Here is a 20,235-nt window from a genome sequence, read left to right on the forward strand (position 1 = left end):
TCTCCTTTCACCTTTGTGTGAGTTCTAGGTACTGATCTCAAGTCCTCAGCCTTGTTTTGCAAGTACTTTTACCCACTGAGCCATCTCACTGACACCGAGGCTGAATACTTAGACACTTTACACATTTCCTCTCAATAGAGACTTCCAGTATCCAGTCAGGCTGACATTATTCTCACCTTACAGATAGAACAATTGAGGCTTAGACTTAGAGGTTTCTCTGTGTAGTCCTGGCTGTCCTGGAACTCACTCTGTAGACCAGGCTGTCCTCAAACTCAGAAATCTTCCTGCCTCTGCCTCCCAAGTGCTGGGATTAAAGGCGTGCGCCACCACTGCCAGATGAGGCTTAGACTTTCTTAAGGCCACACAGTTAATCTGTATGGCCAAGGATTCTGACCAGATTTGTCTGACATGGAATACCTAAGCATTATGCTTTCTGTTGATGCCTGCAGGGTGTACTCCAGCCATGTTCTACCCAGATTTTAAAATGGGAGCTCTGCAGCATATTCAAGTTCCTTGAATTGGTGTATGCCCTTAAGCCTTTTTTTTTTTTTTTTTTGTATTTTAAATATCAGCAAAAATAAAACCAGGAGAGCTTTGCTTCTTTATTTTAAGTCTGAAACAACTTTCTGGCTTCATCTTCCTGGATGAAGCAAAATCGGCTTTCCATCTCTTGGTTCTTGGTGTCCAGGTGGCTAGCTGCTGTGGGGACCATTCATTCTATTTCCCTGTTTCCCCATCACAGCTGCTACTGGTACTAGGCCATCAGCAATATCAGTAGGTAGAGAGGCAACAGGAGATTGTCTATCTGAGTAGTGTACGCTTCCAGAAGGGATACAGTGCTGATGGACCCCAAAATCCAGGCATAACTGTAATTCAGGTCTACTCCACTGTCAAAGATTAAGATTAGAGCTACAGAGATGATTTGTGCAAATATAGATGTCATAGTCCCCTCGAAGGTTTTCTTAGTTCCAGGCCAGCGGATCTCTCCCATGGTGCTGCCAAATATGGAGGCCACAGTATCACCCACACCCACAGCCAAGACCCCAGCATAGGGGACCAGGGCTCTTGCTCCTTCCAGGCTGTCCTTCTGTGTACAGGGTCTGGGGATCAACCAAATAGGAAGAGACATGCCCAGAAGCAGGTAGATGTGTGTTAGGATAAGGGGTCCACTGTCTCGTTCATCCAGGAAGAGGGACAGAAGGCTTCGCAGAGTGTGACCCAAGGGCTTTATTCGGAAATAGCGCACATACTCCAGGAAGATGAAGACTGCCAGGCACACAGTGGCGGCCACATATAGCAGTGGCCGGTCAAAGATGATGCCCGGGATGTAAGTGGCTACCACAATGAAGTGGAAATACTTTCTTGTAATGGTAGGTGCCCTGTGCTTCTTGGACTCAGAAGATGACCGCTTAGCATTCTGGTACAGCACCACCAGGCAGGCCACGGTGGCCAGCAAAGACCAATAGGCTAGGAGGTAGATGCGAGTTTCAGTGTAGAAGAGGAACTGAAGAAGCCAAAGCAGGGGATTCCTACGAATGAGCCAGTGCAGCCAGGGCAGAACCACACCAAGGCCCAGCACACAGGTCATGAGGTGGAAGAAGATGGAAGAGGCCCAGGTGCCTGAATCCATGAAGACAAAGAGGGTGCTGAAAAAGACACCCATGAGCACCATCCCTACCACCACCACCAACAGGAAGAAGTCCACTGGGTCCCCCTGGCTTTCAGTCAGAGAGCGCTTGATGAGTTGGTTGAGGACGAAGCTAATGCCACCCAATACCAGCAGTGCCTCCCCAGGAGTGAAACATCGGGGCAGCAGGTACAGCAGGATCATGTTGAGATAAACAAATATTAGCAGGACTTCCAGGACCTCGATCACCTCACCCACACTGAGCGAGTGCCTCATAATATAAATGATAACGCCTCCGGCCAAACCCGAGATGGCACAAGTATTGGTGGGCACCGGGCGAGTAATGCCCAGTGCCAACACGGAGGAGAAGAGGGCCACTGCCATGCCAGTAGCTGCAACCACAATGCCGAAGCGCTCGAAGTATGGGTTCCCTGCAGTCTGGCAGCGCTCCTTCATGACTAGCCCAAGCAAAGGCATGACCATGGAGGCCGGCAGTAAGCCGCTGTTCGCGGACATCCGGAACTGGAAAACCGCATTGCCCTGCTGGAGCAGCCGGTCCCACTTGTACTGGACGTAGAAGGCCTGCACCGCAAGGGCCACGGCGCACCAGGAGTATCGGTCCCACACTGCAGCGTGGATGCTCAGCACCACGGCGAACACCACTGCAGCCTCCGCCAGCACCGACCCACTCAGCGCAGCCCCAGACTCCGGGGCCTGGGGAGGGCACTGTCGGGTCATGTCTCTAGGTCTGGGGCTCTTGGGAGAAGAAGCTTGGTGACTAGGGACGCCTTGGCCTCTGGGGCCCTCAACCCGCCAAGCAGAGGGGCAGCAATTTCACCCAGCCAGCAACCTTCTCCAGCTTCCAAAAGGGTGTTCCACCGCGGGCCACTCTGAGGCCTGGGAGCCGGCGCCCAGTCACCCGCCTCCGCTGTCAACCTACGGTGTAGCAGATGTTTGCCCTCTTCACCGCTCACAGTCTCCACTGCCTCCACTGCGGACTCGCCTCGCACCAGGGCAGCGCCATCTTGACAGCCCCATCCCGGCCACGCCCACCACCACGTGATGGAAGCCCACGCCCCCCCAGGCTGGAGGATCAAGTCACGTGGGTACGGCGCATGGGGGCGGGGCCGGGCCGCGCGCGCGAAGATGGCGGCTGCCGCCGGTGGGCCGTGTGTGAGGTGCGGAGTGGGGCGCGGCGGAGGGGTGGCCGTGAGGCGCGGACTGGGAGCTGGGCCAGAGTTGGGACCGGGGCTCAGCCGCAGTGGCAGAGCCGAGCCCGGGCTGGGTGGACGGACACTTGCTGGGGAGGCGGTTAGGTCCAAACCGTTCCCGCTCGCGGGGCTGAGGACACTTTCGGAGCGGGCCTGTCGCTCTCCCTTCTCTCTCCGTGGTCCCTGAGCCTCCGGTAGTCCCCATACACCCACGCTTGCTCCACCACGCTAACTGTAAGCACTGCGGGACATTTCGGGGTCGCCTGAAAGACTCACCCCACCGCGATCCCTTCCTTGCTGTCCCTGAGCCCTGCTCCCTCTCGGGTGTGCCTTGCCCACGCCGCGATTTCTTCCCGCGGGCATCCTTAGTTCCCGCCTTGTTTTATTTTTGGCTGATGCCGATATTGATGCAATCAGCAGGCATGCCTTCATCTTCCATGCGATTCCGGGTTTTGTGCCAGGCTTCGGACACAAGATGTATTACCCCGAAACAAACATACAGTTTTCACTTAAAAGAGTGCTTTTTTGTTTGTTTGTTTGTTTCTTTTTTGAGGCAAGGTCTCTAGCCTCTCGGGCAGGCCTTGAACTCCTTGTTGTCTTGCCTTTGCCTTTGCCTTCTTGGTGCGGAAATTACAGACATGAGTTCCGAGCCCTGCTCTCCTTTAAAGAGCGCTTACTAGCGCCAGACCCTGGGAAAGTGCCGTGCAGGCCTTACCTCATTCATTTCTCACGACTAGGAGAGGCGCCTCCTGTTCCACAGGACTCAGAAGTCCAGTTCATACATAGGCAGTCCCCCCCTCCTCAGCTCTCGAGATAATCCCCGTGAGCCTTCAGATGGAAGGCTCTAAAGCCTTAACCAGACCTCTGTATGTATCCACATTATAGATCAGAAAGGGTCTTCACCGCCCCTCCTCCCCTTAAATGTAAACATTCCCTGTCACCTAGAATTGACTCTGCCAGTTTTATTTGGTCTGGTTTCCTGTGGAAACCTGAAACGCCCAGACAGACATGTAACTATCACACACATTGCTGGTCTTTCTCTCCATTAGCCTCTTCACCTTCCAGGGGTAACATTTTCTTTGGAGTTTCCTGTGGATAAAGTGTGGTCCTTGAAAGGGCCGGTTTGTTTCATGCCAGACCTTGTATCCACAGCTATGGATAAATACTTGTATGAAAACTGTAAAAAAATGAATTTTTCAAAAGGAAAGGAAAGTTTTGGCTTGCCAGCAGGCTTTCAGCTTTCTGTGGAACTTAGCAAACCCATCGTTGAGGGAGGACTTTAACTGACCCTAGGGTTTTCATTTTACTTTTGTTTTGAGGTCCTAGGCGTCAAATCCAGGGCCTAGGGAATGCTAGGCAAGCCCTCTAGTACTGAGTCACAACCTGCGGCCTGGGCGCCTAGCAGTAGGGTTCTAGGTACTGCCTTGCTCTGTCAGGACAGTGCCTTTTAGCGCTGAAAAGCATGCTTCTTAGCAGTTGGGAGAAGTGGGCTGTATTTGAAAAGCTTGATACCTGGGACAAGAAACTGTCCATCCTGGCTTTTGTTCCTAGTGCTTTTCTGTGGTTGGTCTTAGAAGTCACCTGACCACTTTGAGCTCCTACTTTTCCAAATGGGAATCCTTTTCATCTTTGTGCACAGGGGTGGGTGCGTGTGGAGGCTGTCAGGGTTGTTTCCTGGTCTTCCTTTGAAGCTGCAGCTTGCTGACTCCAGGTGTTTAGCTCCCTGTCTTGCCTTGGGCTTGTCTCCTGTCTCCCCTTGTCTCCTGCCTCTGAGCAGTGGGATTAGTGGTGGGCTGCCACACTTGCCTGGCGTTTTAAATGGGCGCTGGGGATCTGAATCTGGCCTTCGTATCTCAGGTGCTTTATCCGTTGAGCCATCTCTGTAGTCTTTTGTTGTTTAGAAGTTTATTGGGGTAACCATGAAACCTAATTTTTTATGTAGCTGTGGCTGGGCTGGCAGTGTGACACCCCATCTGTACCCCTCAACCATTCTGCTGCTGCAGTTGCAGGTGTGTGCAGAAGACCCAGCACTAGTGGCACTGGAATGATGCTCTTTCAACCACTCAGAATCCTGTGAAAGTCACTCAGAATGTGGCAGAAAGTTGGTTCGGACAGTGGTATTTTGAGGTCTCTTGATGTTCTTCAGTTGATTGTAGAGTCTGAGTGGTTCAGGGGTGTGTAAAAGCAAAGACACTTTGAAAAGCTATTGCTGGGCTGGGTGTGGTGGTGCACACATTAAATCCTGGAAGACAAGACGCAGGCTGATCTCTGAGCTCCAGGCCAGTCAGAGCTACACAGTAAAACCCTGTCTCAAAAAAGTTAAAAACGGGCTGGTGAGATGGCTCAGTGAGTAAGAGCACCCGACTGCTCTTCCGAAGGTCCAGAGTTCAAATCCCAGCAACCACATGGTGGCTCACAACCATCCGTAACGAGATCTGGCGCCCTCTTCTGGAGTGTCTGAAGATAGCTACAGTGAACTTACATATAATAAATAAATAAATCTTTAAAAAAAAAAGTTAAAAAACTATTGCTAAGCTTAAATCCTAGGTTCCAAGAGAGCCTGTGCTTTCTGGACAGGTAGACAGTGGCAGTGTTTGCTTCTGTGTAGACTATAACTGTTTCTCAGACAGACTGTATTCATGCAAATAACTCAGGTAGCTCAGGGTTATTTTCCATCCAAAAGTCTTTAAAATGTTTTTTCATGAACATTTTATTTATTGTTTCCATGTCTATAAGTATTTTTCCTGTCTGTCTGTCTGTCTGTCTGTGTATCACCTTTGTGTAGTTAGTGCCCTGGATCTGAGTTACAGAAGGTTGTAGGTTACCTTGTGGTGCTGGGAATTGAACCTGGATTCTCTTTGGGAGCAGCCAAGTGTAGCCCCTCACCCCCAAAGTTTCACCCAGATGGATGTCTCTAAGGGGGGAATGTTCAGTGTCCACTGTGCTTTACTTATTTTTAAATTTTATTTTATTTATGTATGTGCGTGTGCGTTAGCAAGAATTTATGTGCACCAGGTGTGCTTGTGGCCACAGAGGCCAGAAGAAGGTGTTGATTTTCTAGAACTGGAGTTACAGGCAGTTGTGAGCTGCTAAATGTGGGTGCTGGGAACCAAACTCTGGTCCTCTTTTTTTTTTTTTTTTTTTTTTTTTTCAAGACAGGGTTTTTCTGTGTAGCCCTGGCTGACCTGGAACTCACTCTGTAGACCAGGCTGGCCTCAAACTCAGAAATCTGCCTGCCTTTGCCTCCCAAGTGCTGGGATTAAAGGCGTGCGCCACCACTGCCTGGCTTCTGGTCCTATTTAATAGCACTCATCTCCCCGGCGCCTTCCCTCCCTTCTTTTCTTGTCTTGTCTTTCTCTTCTCTTCTCTTTCCTTTCCTTTCCTTTCCTTTCCTTTCCTTTCCTTTCCTTTCCTTTCCTTTCCTTTCTGCCATGGTGTGTGTGTGTGTGTGTGTGCAGGTCAGAGAACAGCCCCCAAAATTCTTCCATAGTTTCTGGTTTTTCAAGATTCAAGACAGGGTTTCTATGGGTAGCATTGGCTATCCTGGACCTCACTCTGTAGTCTGAGCTGGCCTTGAACTCACTGAGATCTGCCTGCCTCTGCCTCACAAGTGCTGGGGTTAACTGTGTACACCACCCCCTCACAGCCTCTCCTTTCATCTTAGTGTGGGTTCAAGGGTTGAGTTCAGGTTTCCAGGCTTGAGTAGGATTAGCAAGTATTTGTGTCCACTGAGCCAAAGCTGGCCCTTTGCCTCTTAGAAATAAAATAAAGTTCTATATTGTTTCCTAGAACTTTAGATTAATGATCTATATGTTTGTTTGGTTTTTTATTTATTTATTTATTATATGTAAGTACACTGTAGCTGTCTTCAGACACTCCAGAAGAGGGCGCCAGATCTCGTTACGGATGGTTGTGAGCCATCATGTGGTTGCTGGGATTTGAACTCTGGANCTTCGGAAGAGCAGTCGGGTGCTCTTACNCACTGAGCCATCTCACCAGCCCTGTTTTTTTTTTTTTTAAAGATTTATTTATTGTTATATGTAAGTACACTGTAGCTGTCTTCAGACACACCAGAAGAGGGCGTCAGATCTCACTACAGATGGCTGTGAGCCACCATGTGGTTGCTGGGATTTGAACTCAGGACCTTTGGAAGAGCAGTCAGTGCTCCTAACTGAGCCATCTCTCCAGCCCCTGTTTGTTTATTTTTACACCTATGTATTTATTTATTGTATGTATGTTGGTGTGTGTTTGCTAAGGAGTGCATGTGGAAGTCAGGGACAACCTGCCAGAATTTGTGTTTTCATTTCACCATGGGGGGGGGGGTCATGGGGATTCAATTCTTCAGGCTTAGTGGTGAGCAAATGGGTAACCTTTACCCATTGAGTAATCTTGTTAGTCCATCAAAAAAAAAAAAACTAAAAAAAAAACAAAAACAAAATTAGCGTGTGTCTCTGTGTAAGGGAGCATGAGTATGATACCATGGCAGGTGACCAGGGGACACATCTAAGTCAGCTGTCTGTGCTCTGGGGTTAAGAACAGCTTGCAAGGCTTTTGCGGCAAGAGCTGCACCACCTTGCAGGCCCAGTCAGTATATTTTTAAAAGTCTGACCTCTGAAGCTACATCCTTGGTTTCAGTGCTTTAGGCTGTCTCCTGTGCACTTAGTTCAGATGTGATGCACACTTAGGTCCCCGTAGGATAAAGGCAGAAGCTGTTTCCTTTCTGAGCCTTTTGGTTGGCCTTGCGAGCAAGTACCAGCCTCATCTGTTCTGTCTGCCCATCCTTCCCTGGCCTGTGGGTGGGAGTCTTTCTTCTTGAGGTAGTTTCTAGCACCCTCTGATTCTGTCATGTAGATGTGTGTCCCTCTGGAGTCTGTCATTGTATCTGCCCATAGTACTTCCTTTTGCAGATTATGTAATATGCTGTTGTGTGACAGGCTTTTCCTGGGGAGGTGCAACACATACACCTCTACTCGGCGAGAAGGGGAGCCACATAGACCAAAGTTCCGAGTGCTCCAGTGGTGGGTGTAAGATTACTTACAAGGTCCTGGGATAATGCAGAATCAACTTCAAAGCCAGGTGTGGTGGCACACAGCTTTAATCCTAGCTCTTAGGAGGCAGAGACAGGCAGATCTCTTAAGTTCAAGGCAAGCCTGGTCTTCAAAGTAAATTACAGGATAGCCAGGGCTACACAGAGTTACTCTGTAGCAAACAGTTTGATACAGTAGCTGCATCAGCAGAAAGCCCACCTCATCAGGGTGACAACTGAAGGCTGCAGCACAGGCACTGCTTCTCCAGGCACTGTAGCTAGTCAGGGTCTACCCCAGCAACTGTTGGGTAGGAGCCCTCCCTGACAAGTGACCCTTTGTGATCATGGTTTCCTCCTAATGCCTTCTAAGCCTCCCTTTCCGATGGAGGGCATGTTGTGCCCAGAGGAACATGCCCTGTAACTGTGTCTTCCCAGCTTGTAAGCAGAATCAAGTTTTAGACCAATTTACATCTTCATCATTCACAGACAAGTGCAGGGTGTAGGGACCATTAACACTTAATTCAATAAATAACACTTAATTCAGTAGAATAATAATTCTACTCTTCATAATGTACCATTTCCTCTTCCATCCTGCCTCTTGGTGTTTTTAACTTGTTTTTCTGTTCCAAGTAGTTTAGAGTCTAGAAGGGACTTACATCATTCTCCTCTGACAGGCTTTCATTCAGTTCATATTGTAATTAAAATTCATTTTATTTGTATGTATCTATGTGTGTGTATATGTGTGTGTTTGCATGTGCCATAAGCATGTGTATGTGGGTATGTGTGTGTGTGCATGTAGGTATGTGTATGTGTGTGCATGTGCTGAAAGTGTGTGTATGCATGTTCCATGTGTGTATGTGGGTATGTGTATGTGCATGCATGTGCCGTAAGCACATGTGTGCAGATCAGAGGACAAAACCTGAGAGAGCTGCTTTGCTTTTCTCCTTTGACCATGTAGGTCTCACCATGTAGACCATGTAGAATTGAAGTCCCCAGGTTTAGTGACAAGAGCCATCTCACAGGCCCTCCCCTCAGCATGTAATGATGCATATACTTGTTATGGCCTCTTGCATGGCTGCTGCTGTATTTTTTTTTTTTTAAGATTTATTTATTTATTATATGTAAGTACACTGTAGCTGTCCTCAGACACTCCAGAAGAGGGCGCCAGATCTCGTTACGGATGGTTGTGAGCCACCATGTGGTTGCTGAGATTTGAACTCTGGACCTCTGGGAGAGCAGTCGGGTGCTCTTACCCACTGAGCCATCTCACCAGCCCGGCTGCTGCTGTATTAAAGTAATGGCTGGCCACTAGAAACTGGAAGCCTCACTGCAGTCCATATATTTGCTAGTTTGCAGGAGGAGTTGTTTTTCTGAGACAGGGTCTCACCTAGCCCAGGGTAGCCTGCTCTTAAATTCCTGATCATTCTGATTCCACCTCCCAAAGCTATAGAGTTATAACTGGAGCCACAAAATCTAGCACATGATGATTTTTTTTCCTTTTTTCATGTATTTTATGTATGTGAGTGCCCTATCTTCATGCGTGCCAGAAGAGGGCATCAGATCCCATTACAGAAGGTTTTGAGCCACCATGAAGTTGCTGGGAATTGAACTGAGAACCCCTGTAAGAACAGCCACTGTCCTTGACCGCTGAGTTATCTCTCCACCCTGAAGATGAATCTTGATTGCAACTTGAGTATTGTGGTGGCCCAGCTCAGGCATGGCTAGTGTACACCTGCTTGCACTGTGTGTTATCCCGTGACTTTAGGCCAGTTATTGGCCTCTGAGTTCTCTATTTCCTGATAATATATTGAGGATAATAATAGTGTCTGCTTCATAGAGGTGTGTGTAGACATGTAGACAGGTGTGTGTAGACAGGTGGACCTCAGGTGTGTGGACGTACAAAATTTGATTTTACCATGTGGGTTCCAGAGATCAAATTTAGGTCATCGGGTTTAGGAACAAGTTCCTTTCCTGCTGAGCCTTCTTGCTTGTCAAAATCTTGGCTTTTTTAAAAAAAGTAAAAATAAAAAATAAATAGATAAAAATTTCCCTCTGTGGCTGGGGTGTGGATCAGTGGTGGCTAATGGTGTTGAGACCTTTAGGTAAATCCTTCACACACGGATTTATTCACTCAGTGGCTTAAGAACACTGGATGTCCCAGAGGACCCAGATTTGATTGATTCCTAGCATCTTCACGGATGTTCATAACCTTTTTTTCCCCTTAGTTTTATTTTATGTACATAGGTGTGAGGGTGTCAGATCCCCTGGATCAGGAGTTGCGGACAGTTGTGAGCTGCCGTGTGGGTGCTGGGAATTGAGCCACCAAAAAATCTTTCCAGCCTTGCTCGTAACTTTTGTAACTAGATTTCTAGGGGATCTAACACTTGCTTCAGGCTTCCTTGGGTTACAAGTCAAGTCGTGCATAGATTTATATGAAGGCAAAACCCAATACATGTCACTAAAGAGAAAAATAAATGTCACAAACACACATATATACATACAAACCCAAGAAGAAAAAAAGAATGCAACATCGATTTGTTTGGAAAAGTAAAGAAGAAAGAAAGTTTTATTAAACACTCCTTTTTGAGACCAGCTCTGACTCCCCTGCCTCTCCCTCCCATGTGCTGGGATCACAGGTGTGCATGCCCAGCCAGAACATCATTTTTGATACCTAACAAAATGATCATAGTGTGGTTTTTTTATAGTTGAAAGTGTCATCTGTTTTTTTCTTTTCATGTTTGTTTTTAATTTTCTATTTAGTTTTACTTAAGGAATAAATATCGAAAATTGTATATACTTAGAATGTACAACATGTTTTTATATTTCTCTATATGCCGAGCAAAGTGATATTTTCTTCTCTCTCTTTGGTAAGGTCTCACTTTGTAGCCAGGCCAGCCTTGAATTTGAACTTGCCACAGCTTGCTGAGTATTGAGATTATAAGCATTTGCTTTTATGCCTAGCCTGAGAATTATATATTTTTTTTTTTTTTTNGNTTTTTNGNNNCNGGNTNTCNCTTTGTAGNCCAGGCTGNCCTCGAACTCAGAAATCCGCCTGCCTCTGCCTCCCAAGTGCTGGGATTAAAGGCGTGTGGCACCACGCCCGGCCCATATTTTATTTTTTAAAGAATTACTTAGTTTATATATGTGAATATACTGTAGTTGTCTTCAGACACACCAGAAGAGGGCATCAGATCCCATTACAGATGGCTGTGAGCCACCATGTGGTTGCTGGGAATTGAACTCAGGACCTCTGGAAGAGCAGTCAATGCTCTTAACCACTGAGCCATCTCTACAGCCCCAAAATTTAATTTTTAAAATTTATTTAAAAATTTAAAATTTTTATGTGTATGTGTGTGCCTGTGTATGCCAGCATGGTGGGTGTCTTCAGAAGCCAGGTAGCTCCTGAAGCTAGAGTTGCAGGCAGCTGTGAGCTGCTTGACATGGGTTATGGGACCAGTGTAGGCCCTCAGGAAGAGCAGCAAGCACACTTAATTGGGCAGTCATCTCTACAGCCCCACTTGTTTTCTATTACATGGTCCTTGAACTTGTTATGTAGCTGAGGATGACCTGGAACTCCCCATCCTGCCTCCCCCTTCCAGCACTAGGATCACAGGGGTAGTGTCATCTGGCTGATTTTTGTAGTGCTAGAGATGGAACCAAGGGCTTGTGCTTGTTGGGCAAGCACCCTGTCAACTGAGCAACAGTTCCTGCAACAGAGCATTAGAATTTTCAAACAAACACTAAACCCACAGCCTCATGCGTTCTAGACACACAGCAATTACCATTTTAGATAAGGCCTTCATGTTTACATTTGCTAAATCCAAGCGTGTCAAATAAGTAAGGCAACGGGAAGCATGCCTTGACAGCCTGTGTGATGACTTTCAGGACACTGAATCTCTTTAGTGTCCTTGCCTCTGTGTCATTATCTGAGGCTGCTTTATTATCAGCATAGAGAGAAAATTTTGTTCCAATAACTGGCTCTAATCTCTCAATTATTTTTGGACTGTGAATGTTATCCTGTTATCAGAAAAAGATTATATATAGTCCAGTGCAGTGGTGTGGGAGTTGGTAGCTATGGATTTAATAGAATCAAAGTTGTTTTTGTAGATGCATTAACTGTTAGCAAAGACATAATTTTTAGGTGTGTTTATGTCTCTGATGGGAAATTCCTGATGACAGCTCTGGTGTACATGGCTCTAACATTTTGTGTTTTAGTCTTTTTTTTTCCCCTTCTCTCTCTTTTAACATTACATTTTGTTTGTGTATTGTACACAGGAATTGAGGTATGTATGCCATAGTCAGGTGTGGAGCTCAGAGGGTAATTTGAAGGAGTTGGTCTCTACTTCCATGTGGGTCCCAGGAATTAAACTCGGGTTGTGAGGCTTGGTGTAACTTCACCCACTGAGCCATCTTGCTGGCCCTTGTGTTTTAGGCTTTTTTAAAAAGATTTTTTTATTTTATTTATTATGAGTACATTGTAGCTGTCTTCAGACACACCAGAAAAGGGCATTGGATCCCAATACCGATGGTTTTGAGCCACCAGGTGGTTGCTGAGAATTGAAATCCTCTGGAAGAACAGTCAGTGCTCTTCACCACTGAGCCATCTCTCCAGCCCCTGTGTTTTAGTATTAATGGGAAAATAGTTTTCAGTTTATTTTTTTTCTTTGGATTTTGCCTGTGGTGTGGATCTGTGCATTGAATGCATGTTGGCATGTGTAGACACAGGCTTATATGGAGGCCTTAGACTGATAGGACCTTCTTTGATTGTGCTCCACTTTATTCATTGATATAGAATCTGAGATAAATCTAGACACACCAGTAATGCATGTCTAGCTAGCCAGCTTGTTCCAGGGATCCTTTCTTGTTCCTCTCATCTGAATGCTGGGGTTATAGGTCTCTCTCTGTCTCTCTCTCTCTCTCACACACACACACACACACACACACGCACACACGCACACACACACACACATGGCTTTTACATTGGTTCTGCGATCTGAAGTCCCATTCTGTTGGTGGTTCCCACATGTTTCTATAGTGCTAGGATCAAACCTGAGGCCTTGTACATGCCTTGTGCATGCCAGGTGAGTACTTTACCAACGGAGGTACATTTACGCCTCTGTAAAAACCTTTTAGATTACAAGTATTTATTTTGTATGCATGCATGTATGCATGTATGTATGTATGTATGTATGTATGCATGCATGCATGTATGTATGTATGTATGTATGAACAACTTGTGGAGTTCCTCTTCTTCCACTGTATGGGTTCCTGGTATTGACAATCCTTAGCAGCAAGCACAGTTTTAAGAGGTGATATTCTCCTATAGCGCTGAATTCTATGGGGTCAGCTGTCTTTGTTTTTTTATATACTGTGTGGCTTAAGCTAATATCTTACTTTTAGACCAAGTACAATGATTCATTCCTAGCACTTAGAAAGCTGAGACAGGAGGATTGCCTTAAGTTTAAGAACAGGATGTACTAAGTAATAAATTTCATTTCCCTTGGGCTATGGTATAAGACCTGGTATGGTATTTGGTATGGTATCAAAAAGTCTACTAATAATAGAAATAAGAAGATATTTAAAAATCCTATGTTCTTCCATTTTATGTTTAATTTGAATACCAAATTTCTTTAACTTGTTTTTTTTTTTTTTTTTTTAATTAGAAGAGCAAAATTATGTCTGTGTTTTCTTTTTTCAGGAGCAGTAGGGAACTCTGGACAATTCTACTTGGGAGGTCAGCTCTTAGAGAATTGGTGAGTTACAGGGTTATAGACCCAGTTTTTTTTTTTTTTTTTAGATTATTTTTTTATTTACATTTCAAATGTTATCCCTTTCCTAGTTTCCCCTCTGAAAATCCTCTATCCTCTCCCCCCAACTCCTGCTCCCCAGCCCACCCCCACTTCCCAGCCCAGGCATTCCCCTATACTGGGCCATAGATATGCCCTCATCTGATAATGCTACTTCTAGAATGGATCCTTAGAGAAGGACTCTGAGTGTTCTCCTACACATCAGGGCACAGTCCACACTGTAATCCCAGTACCCAGAGGCTGGAGTAAGACCTCAGGCTTAGACCAGCTTAGACCAGCTTAGACCAGCTTAGACTGCTTAGTAATACTATCTCAAGAAAACAAAGACCACATAATAACGACAGGGCAAATGTTTGTTTATCGATTTTTATTTTATGTATGTGAGTGTTCTGCTTCATGTATGTATATATACCACATTCATGTCTGATGTCAAGGAGGCCAGAAGAGGGCATTTGATAGCCTGGACTGCAGTCACAGACAGTTGCTGGCTGCCATGTAGGTAGTAGGAACTGAACTTTATCTTCTGCAAGTGCTTTAGTCTCTCCAGTGTCTTGAGTGGCTGCCTTAATCTAGTCCATTACAATAAAGTGATTTTATATTTTATTTAATAATGACTTGTTTTTATGCACATGGGGTTTTGCCTGTGTGTATATCTGTATGAGGGTGTTGGATTCCCTGGAATTGGAGTTACAGACAGTTGTGAGTCACCATGTGGGTGCTGGGGATTGGACCTGGGTTCTCTGGAAGAGCAGCAGTGCTGTTAAACTGCTAAGCCATCTTTCCAGCCCAACGAAGTGATTGAATTAAAACCAACCAACCAACCAACCAACCCAACCAACCAAACCAACCAACCAACCAAACTAACCAACCAACCAAAAACCAAACCAACCAAACAACTCAACCAACCCAACCAACCAACCAAACCAACCAACCAACCAACCAACCAACCAACCAACAAAAAACCACCTTCTGGAGTTGCATCTAGCATTTTAAAAGAATGACAGTCGTGATCTGCTATTTAGTAAAATAATGTAATTATTGGAAAACCACTTTATAAATATTTCCATAAATGGTACTACAGCATTAATCAAAAAAAATTACAAAATTCTATATTCAGAATGCTGTAAACCAGTGCTTCTCAACCTTCCTCTTGCTGTGACCCTGTAATACAGTTCCTCATGTTGTGGTGACCCCCAACCATAACATTATTTTTGCTTGCTACTGTTATGAATTATAATGCAAAAATATATATTTCCTGCCGGGCAGTGGTGGCGCACGCCTTTAATCCCAGCACTTGGGAGGCAGAGGCAGGTGGATTTCTGAGTTCGAGGCCAGCCTGGTCTACAAAGTGAGTTCCAGGACAGCCAGGGCTATACAGAGAAACCCTGTCTCAAAAAACCAAAAAAAAAAAAAAAAAAAAAAGATTTATTTATTATTTTACATAAGTACACTGTAGCTGTCTTCAGATGTGCCAGAAGAGGGCGTCAGATCTCATTACGGGTGGTTGTGAGCCACCTTGTGGTTGCTGGGATTTGAACTCAGGACCTCTGGAAAAGCAGTCAGTGCCCTTAACCTCTGAGCCGTCTCTCCTGCCCTTCCAAGCATTTTTCATAAATTAGCTAGATGGGGAATTTGTATGGTAAGAAAGTCAGCGGGAGGCTGGAAATACTACTCAGTGGTAGAATGCTGGCATACCCAAGGCTCTCAGTTCAAACTCTAGCACCACACACACACACACACACACACACACAAAGTAACATGTATATTCATTACACATTTTTTTAAATGATTTTTATTTATTTTTCCCTCATATACTATGCCCTGACTGCAGTCCCCCTCCTCCCTCTCAGTCCTCCCTCTCACCCCATTATCCTGCATCATTTAATCTTTGGTAAGGGGATGTTGAGATAGCTTCTCTGTGTAGCCCTGGCTGTCCTGGAACTCACTCTGTAGACCAGGCTGGCCTCAAACTCAGAGCTCTGCCTACCTCTGCCTCCTGAGCTCTGGGAGTAAAATCGTGGGCCACCTCTGCCTGGAAAGTGGCCTTTTGTGTGGCTTGTATTCTTCAATGTGTGCTGGAGAAAATAATGCAGTCACCCAAAGAATACAGGCAAGTTCAAGTCCCCAGTTCCAGGGGCTCTGATGCCCTCTTCTGGCCTTTGGAGGCAACAGACACACGTGCACGCCAAACACTCATATACATAAAGGGGAGTTTAGAGAAAGAAATGATTTTATACAATAACATGGCATTTGAAGTCTAGTAAAATTTTTGTTTGTGTTTTGAGACTGTCTGTACTATAAGTTACTATGTAGATTAGATTAGCCTGGAACTTAAAAAGCCCTGCCAGCATCTGTCTCTCAAGTGCTGGCAGTGAAGGTTATGGCTCTTTGCCTTGATGCCTCCACACCTCCACACCCAGCTAAACCTTTTTTTTTTTTTTTTTTTAATAACTGAAATTAAACTCTAGACTCTAGACTTTACTGTCATTTAACTTTTTTGTCTTTTCAAACTCTGGGTGAACTGAAGAGCCTCTCACAGGCGCTCTGCCAGCTGACCTCCATCCCTAGCATCCCTAGGCCTGAGTGTCCTCTCTGGTGTTGTACTCCCCTCCAGGGCCACGTGTTGCATTTAGTTGTCATGTGTCCCTGTCTGGACTCTACTGTGACTGTGCTCAACTGTTACCGCGTCTCAGTTTTTTTCCTTGCTTTCATGACTTTGAGCAGTTCTGAGTAGAGTGGCCTAGTATTTTATACAGTGTCCTTCACTTGGACTTGTCTGATGTCCTTCTCATTATGGACTTGAGGTCTGGGCTTTTATCCTTTCAGCGTCTATGTGCTAGACCCATAGAACGAGTGTGATGGTACCCTTGGTCACTCTACTGAGGAGTTGGAGGACAAGGACTTCTGACATGGACCTCTGGCCCCACATATACTGCTCTCCAACATGTTTAAATAATTTAACATAGCAAAAGAGATCTACAAATAACAGTATTATATGTAGTTTATAAGGCACATGCTTGGTTTTGTTACATATGCAGAGTCAGTTCTGTGTTACAAAGTTTATAGATGTGAGTATGCGTTTTACAGACACTAAAGGAAAAAGGAAGGCCAGTGCCATTGAGTGTTTTTTAATTTTATACCCTTGGGGGTCATTGTGAATGAGGAAATAACTGAGCGTTTTTCTCATAGTCCAAGTTCAGCTGAAAGAGTGAAAGCTAATAAAGACGTAGCGTCACCTCTGAAGGAGCTGGGCTTAAGAGTCAGCAAGTTCTTGGTGAGTAAAAATTAGCCCAGGGTCAGTGTATGCTTCTGTGGATGCCGGTGGCTCCATCGGTAATGACGTTAGTACACGTTCTAAGCTTCAGTGGCTGTTGCTCACTTCCTGCTTCTTGCTTTAGGGTCTTGATGAAGAGCAGAGTGTGCAGTTACTGCAGTGTTACCTTCAGGAGGATTACAGGGGTACTCGGGACTCACTAAAGGTTTGTGGCTCTGCCCAGCTCCCATTGACCTTTCTTCCTTGTAGAGTTTGGGCCCTTGCCCTTTATAGAAGAAAATAAAGATAGACATGTATAAAGAAAGACTTATTTATTTGGGTTTTTTAGACAGGGTTTCTCTGTGTAGCCCTGGTTGTCCAGGAACTGCCTTTCAGAGATGCACCTACCTCTGTCTTCCAAGTGCTGGGATTAAAACGGTGCATCACCATGCCTGGCTAGTCAATACTTTTAAAGGCTGGAAAGAGATATCCCTTCTTTTTTCCCCAATTTTTTTCAATTTTTTTATTAGGTATTTGCTTCATTTACATTTCAAATGCTATCCTGAAATTTCCCCCTGTATCCTTCCCCAACACTGCTCCCCTACCCACCCATTCCCACTTCTTGTCCCTGGCGTTCCCCTGTACTGGGGCATATAAAGTTTGCAATGCCAAGGGGCCTCTCTTTCCAATGATGGCCAACTAGGCCATCTTCTACTANATATGCAGCTAGAGACACCAGCTCTGGGGGTACTGGTCAGTTAATATTATTGTTCCACCTATAGGGTTGTAGACCCTTCAGCTCCTTGGGTACTTTCTCTAGCTCCTCCACCCTATGTGTGTTTAAGAAGACACCTGTCTTCCTCCGTGCAGGGGTTGAAATATCAAAGAATCACATGCAAGTGAGAGATCTGAGAGAACATCCAGCCTGCTGGGCTTCAGTCTTTTGTATAGAGAGACAGAGCAGAGCAGAGGGAAGGATTTGAGACTTGGCTTAAACATAAGGTAGAAATGTTTACAGAAACAAACTAGAAGGGCAGTCACGAAGTCTCCTTGTAAGACAGCTTCTTGACTGCCCTGTTTTCCTTCAGACAGTCCTGCAAGATGAGAGGCAGAGCCAGGCCTTAACCCTGAAGGTAAGTACTGATTGCTGACTCATTCTTGGTGGACACTTGTGAGGCAGCTTCTTGACTGTTTTCCTGGGCCTTCCTGTCTCATCCTGCCCATCCCGTCCCGCTCCCCTCCCCTCTCCTCCTCTGCCCTCCCCTCCCCTCCTCTCCTTTTGAGCCAGTCTCTTACTGTGTATCCCTGAATAGCCTGGAACTCACTATGAGCCACCATGTGGTTGCCGGGAATTGAACTCAGGACCTCTGGAAGAGTAGTCAGTGCTTTTAACATCTGAGCCATCTCTCCAGCTTGTTGGAACTCACTTTTTAGACTGCCTCACTATATAGATCCACCTCCCTCTGCTCCTCAGTACTGGGTAATAAAGGCATGTGAGACACATCCTCACCTTGCTTCAGTTTTTAGGTCTTAGTTGAGGCTTTTTTTGTTTGTTTGTTTTGGTTTGGTTTGGTTTTCAAGACAGGGTTTCTCTGTGTAGCCCTGGCTGTCTTGGAACTCACTTTGTAGACCAGGCTGGCCTCAAACTCAGAAATCCGCCTGCCTCTGCCTCCGAGTGCTGGGATTAAAGGCGTGTGCCACCACGCCTGGCTAGTTGAGGCTTCTTAAGCCCATGATCCAGCTGAGGAATTTCTCCCAGAGTGCCTTCTGCTGCTTTAGGAAGGACTGCTCTTCTAGGCTCGGTTAACTTGACATTTTCAGTGGAGGGAAATCTCAGTGCTTCAAGGATGTTGAGCGTATCACCCACTGAGCCCCCTTCTCAGTCTTTTTAGGTTAAATTCAGCAGCATTGGTTTGTATCCCTATATGCATTGTCTGTCCTGCAGCCTTCAGGGCTGTCCTAGGGGAATTTGAATATTTGAAATATTCTGGAATATTTCCTGTTGACACTCAGTGCAGATTAAGTACGTTGCTTGCAACATGGTTGAACATGTATGTAGTCCTGGTAGCTGTACGTTTGTTTTATGTATTTGACCTGCCAGTTTTTATCTTCTGTATTATTTGGACCCTTTGAGAACTCCTTCTAGAAAATTGTAGAAGGAATTAGAAATTTTTGCTTGCCCACATAAAAGACACATAGTCCAGGTATCTTATTTAGCCGTAAGTCTAGAATGGGCAGGTTTGGAGCTGTTCTAACTCATTTCCCAGCCATAATGTCCCTTGTTCCTTGCTGGCTTTCATGGCTGCGTGCTCAGGGTCCATCTTCTCTCATGGTGGCCTCCTCCAGTCTCTGTGTCCTTCTTTCTTCTCTCCTGCCTCTACCAGCTACCCCAGCCAAGTAAATGAAACTTGTGCCTGTTGCCCAATTTCAGGCTTTGCTCTATTTTTGATCAATTAACTTGGGGAGCAAGGTTACATAGCATCACTTGGTGTTCGTGATAATCTCTCTGGTGGGGGCAAACAGTTCTTGGGGGCCAGCATTTAGCATTTGAGTACAAGCAACATCATAGCAATCCACTAGAGAAAAAAATTGGTTTTTGGAAATGTGTTTAGATTCTTAAGTAACAATTCCTTTATCTTCCTTGGCGTATGATTGTGGAGGTTCTTGGTTCGTTGTGTTTGCGTTTCTGTGCTTGCTGATACGTGCTAGATCTTTCTGCTCGTGTCTAACGCTGTTATTTGGGCCTGGGGGTGGCTCCATGGTTCAGAGTGCTTGCTTCTCTTCCAGGGGCCGTCGCTGGGTTCCTAGCACCCGTGGCAGCTCAGGATGCCTTACCTCTGCCTCCACATCACTCCTTGCCCTTCTTCTTCTGGCCTTGGTAGGCACCTGCACACATGTGGTATACACAAACAAAAATAAAATGAAGTGAATTTTAGACTACTTGTTTCTTGTGTATACCTCCAGAGGTCAGAGAACAGCTTGTGGAGTTGGCTCTCTCCTTCCCCCATGTGGGTCCTAGAGCTTGAACCAGGGTGCCAGCTGTGCCGACCTTTACCCACTGGGCCGTCTTTGCTGCCTGCCAGGCACAGTTTTGAAGGATCTGATTAGAGGCAGTTGTAAAGGTGACTTTTCTTTTTTCAAGAGTGAGTGAGTGATTTTGGAATTGTGTGTATTCCCGCTAGATTGCAGATTATTATTATGAAGAAAGAACCTGCATTCTTCGTTGTGTCTTACACCTTCTGACATATTTCCAAGATGAACGCCATCCTTACAGGGTAAGCCTTGGTTTTCTTTGTTCTCCATCCCATGTC

General features: G+C 45.7%; 2 protein-coding genes across 2 annotated transcripts in view; one reads left to right on the forward strand and one right to left on the reverse strand.

Moving 5' to 3' along the window:
* Positions 1 to 587: 587 nt before the first annotated feature.
* On the reverse strand, positions 588 to 2,682 carry Dolk (dolichol kinase). The gene has a single exon (XM_021154649.1). It carries the CDS (start codon positions 2,363 to 2,365, stop codon positions 755 to 757), a length of 1,611 nt encoding a protein of 536 aa, XP_021010308.1. The 5' UTR covers positions 2,366 to 2,682; the 3' UTR covers positions 588 to 754.
* A 60-nt stretch (positions 2,683 to 2,742) lies between these two features.
* Nup188 (nucleoporin 188) overlaps positions 2,743 to 20,235 on the forward strand; it is a 58,205-nt gene continuing 40,712 nt past the window's right edge. Inside the window, exons 1-6 of the mRNA XM_021156697.1 lie at positions 2,743 to 2,938; positions 13,563 to 13,617; positions 16,861 to 16,945; positions 17,070 to 17,150; positions 18,013 to 18,057; positions 20,107 to 20,199. Of these exons, the coding sequence (XP_021012356.1) occupies positions 2,743 to 2,938; positions 13,563 to 13,617; positions 16,861 to 16,945; positions 17,070 to 17,150; positions 18,013 to 18,057; positions 20,107 to 20,199 (555 nt within the window). The remainder of the gene's footprint in view (positions 2,939 to 13,562; positions 13,618 to 16,860; positions 16,946 to 17,069; positions 17,151 to 18,012; positions 18,058 to 20,106; positions 20,200 to 20,235) is intronic.

The sequence above is a fragment of the Mus caroli genome, chromosome 2, assembly GCF_900094665.2.
Source record: "Mus caroli chromosome 2, CAROLI_EIJ_v1.1, whole genome shotgun sequence".
Lineage (NCBI taxonomy): Eukaryota > Metazoa > Chordata > Mammalia > Rodentia > Muridae > Mus > Mus caroli.

What these genes read in the sequence shown, in the direction of transcription:
- Dolk (XM_021154649.1), bottom strand. Translation starts at nt 2,365, where the DNA reads ATGACCCGACAGTGCCCTCCCCAGGCCCCGGAGTCTGGGGCTGCGCTG.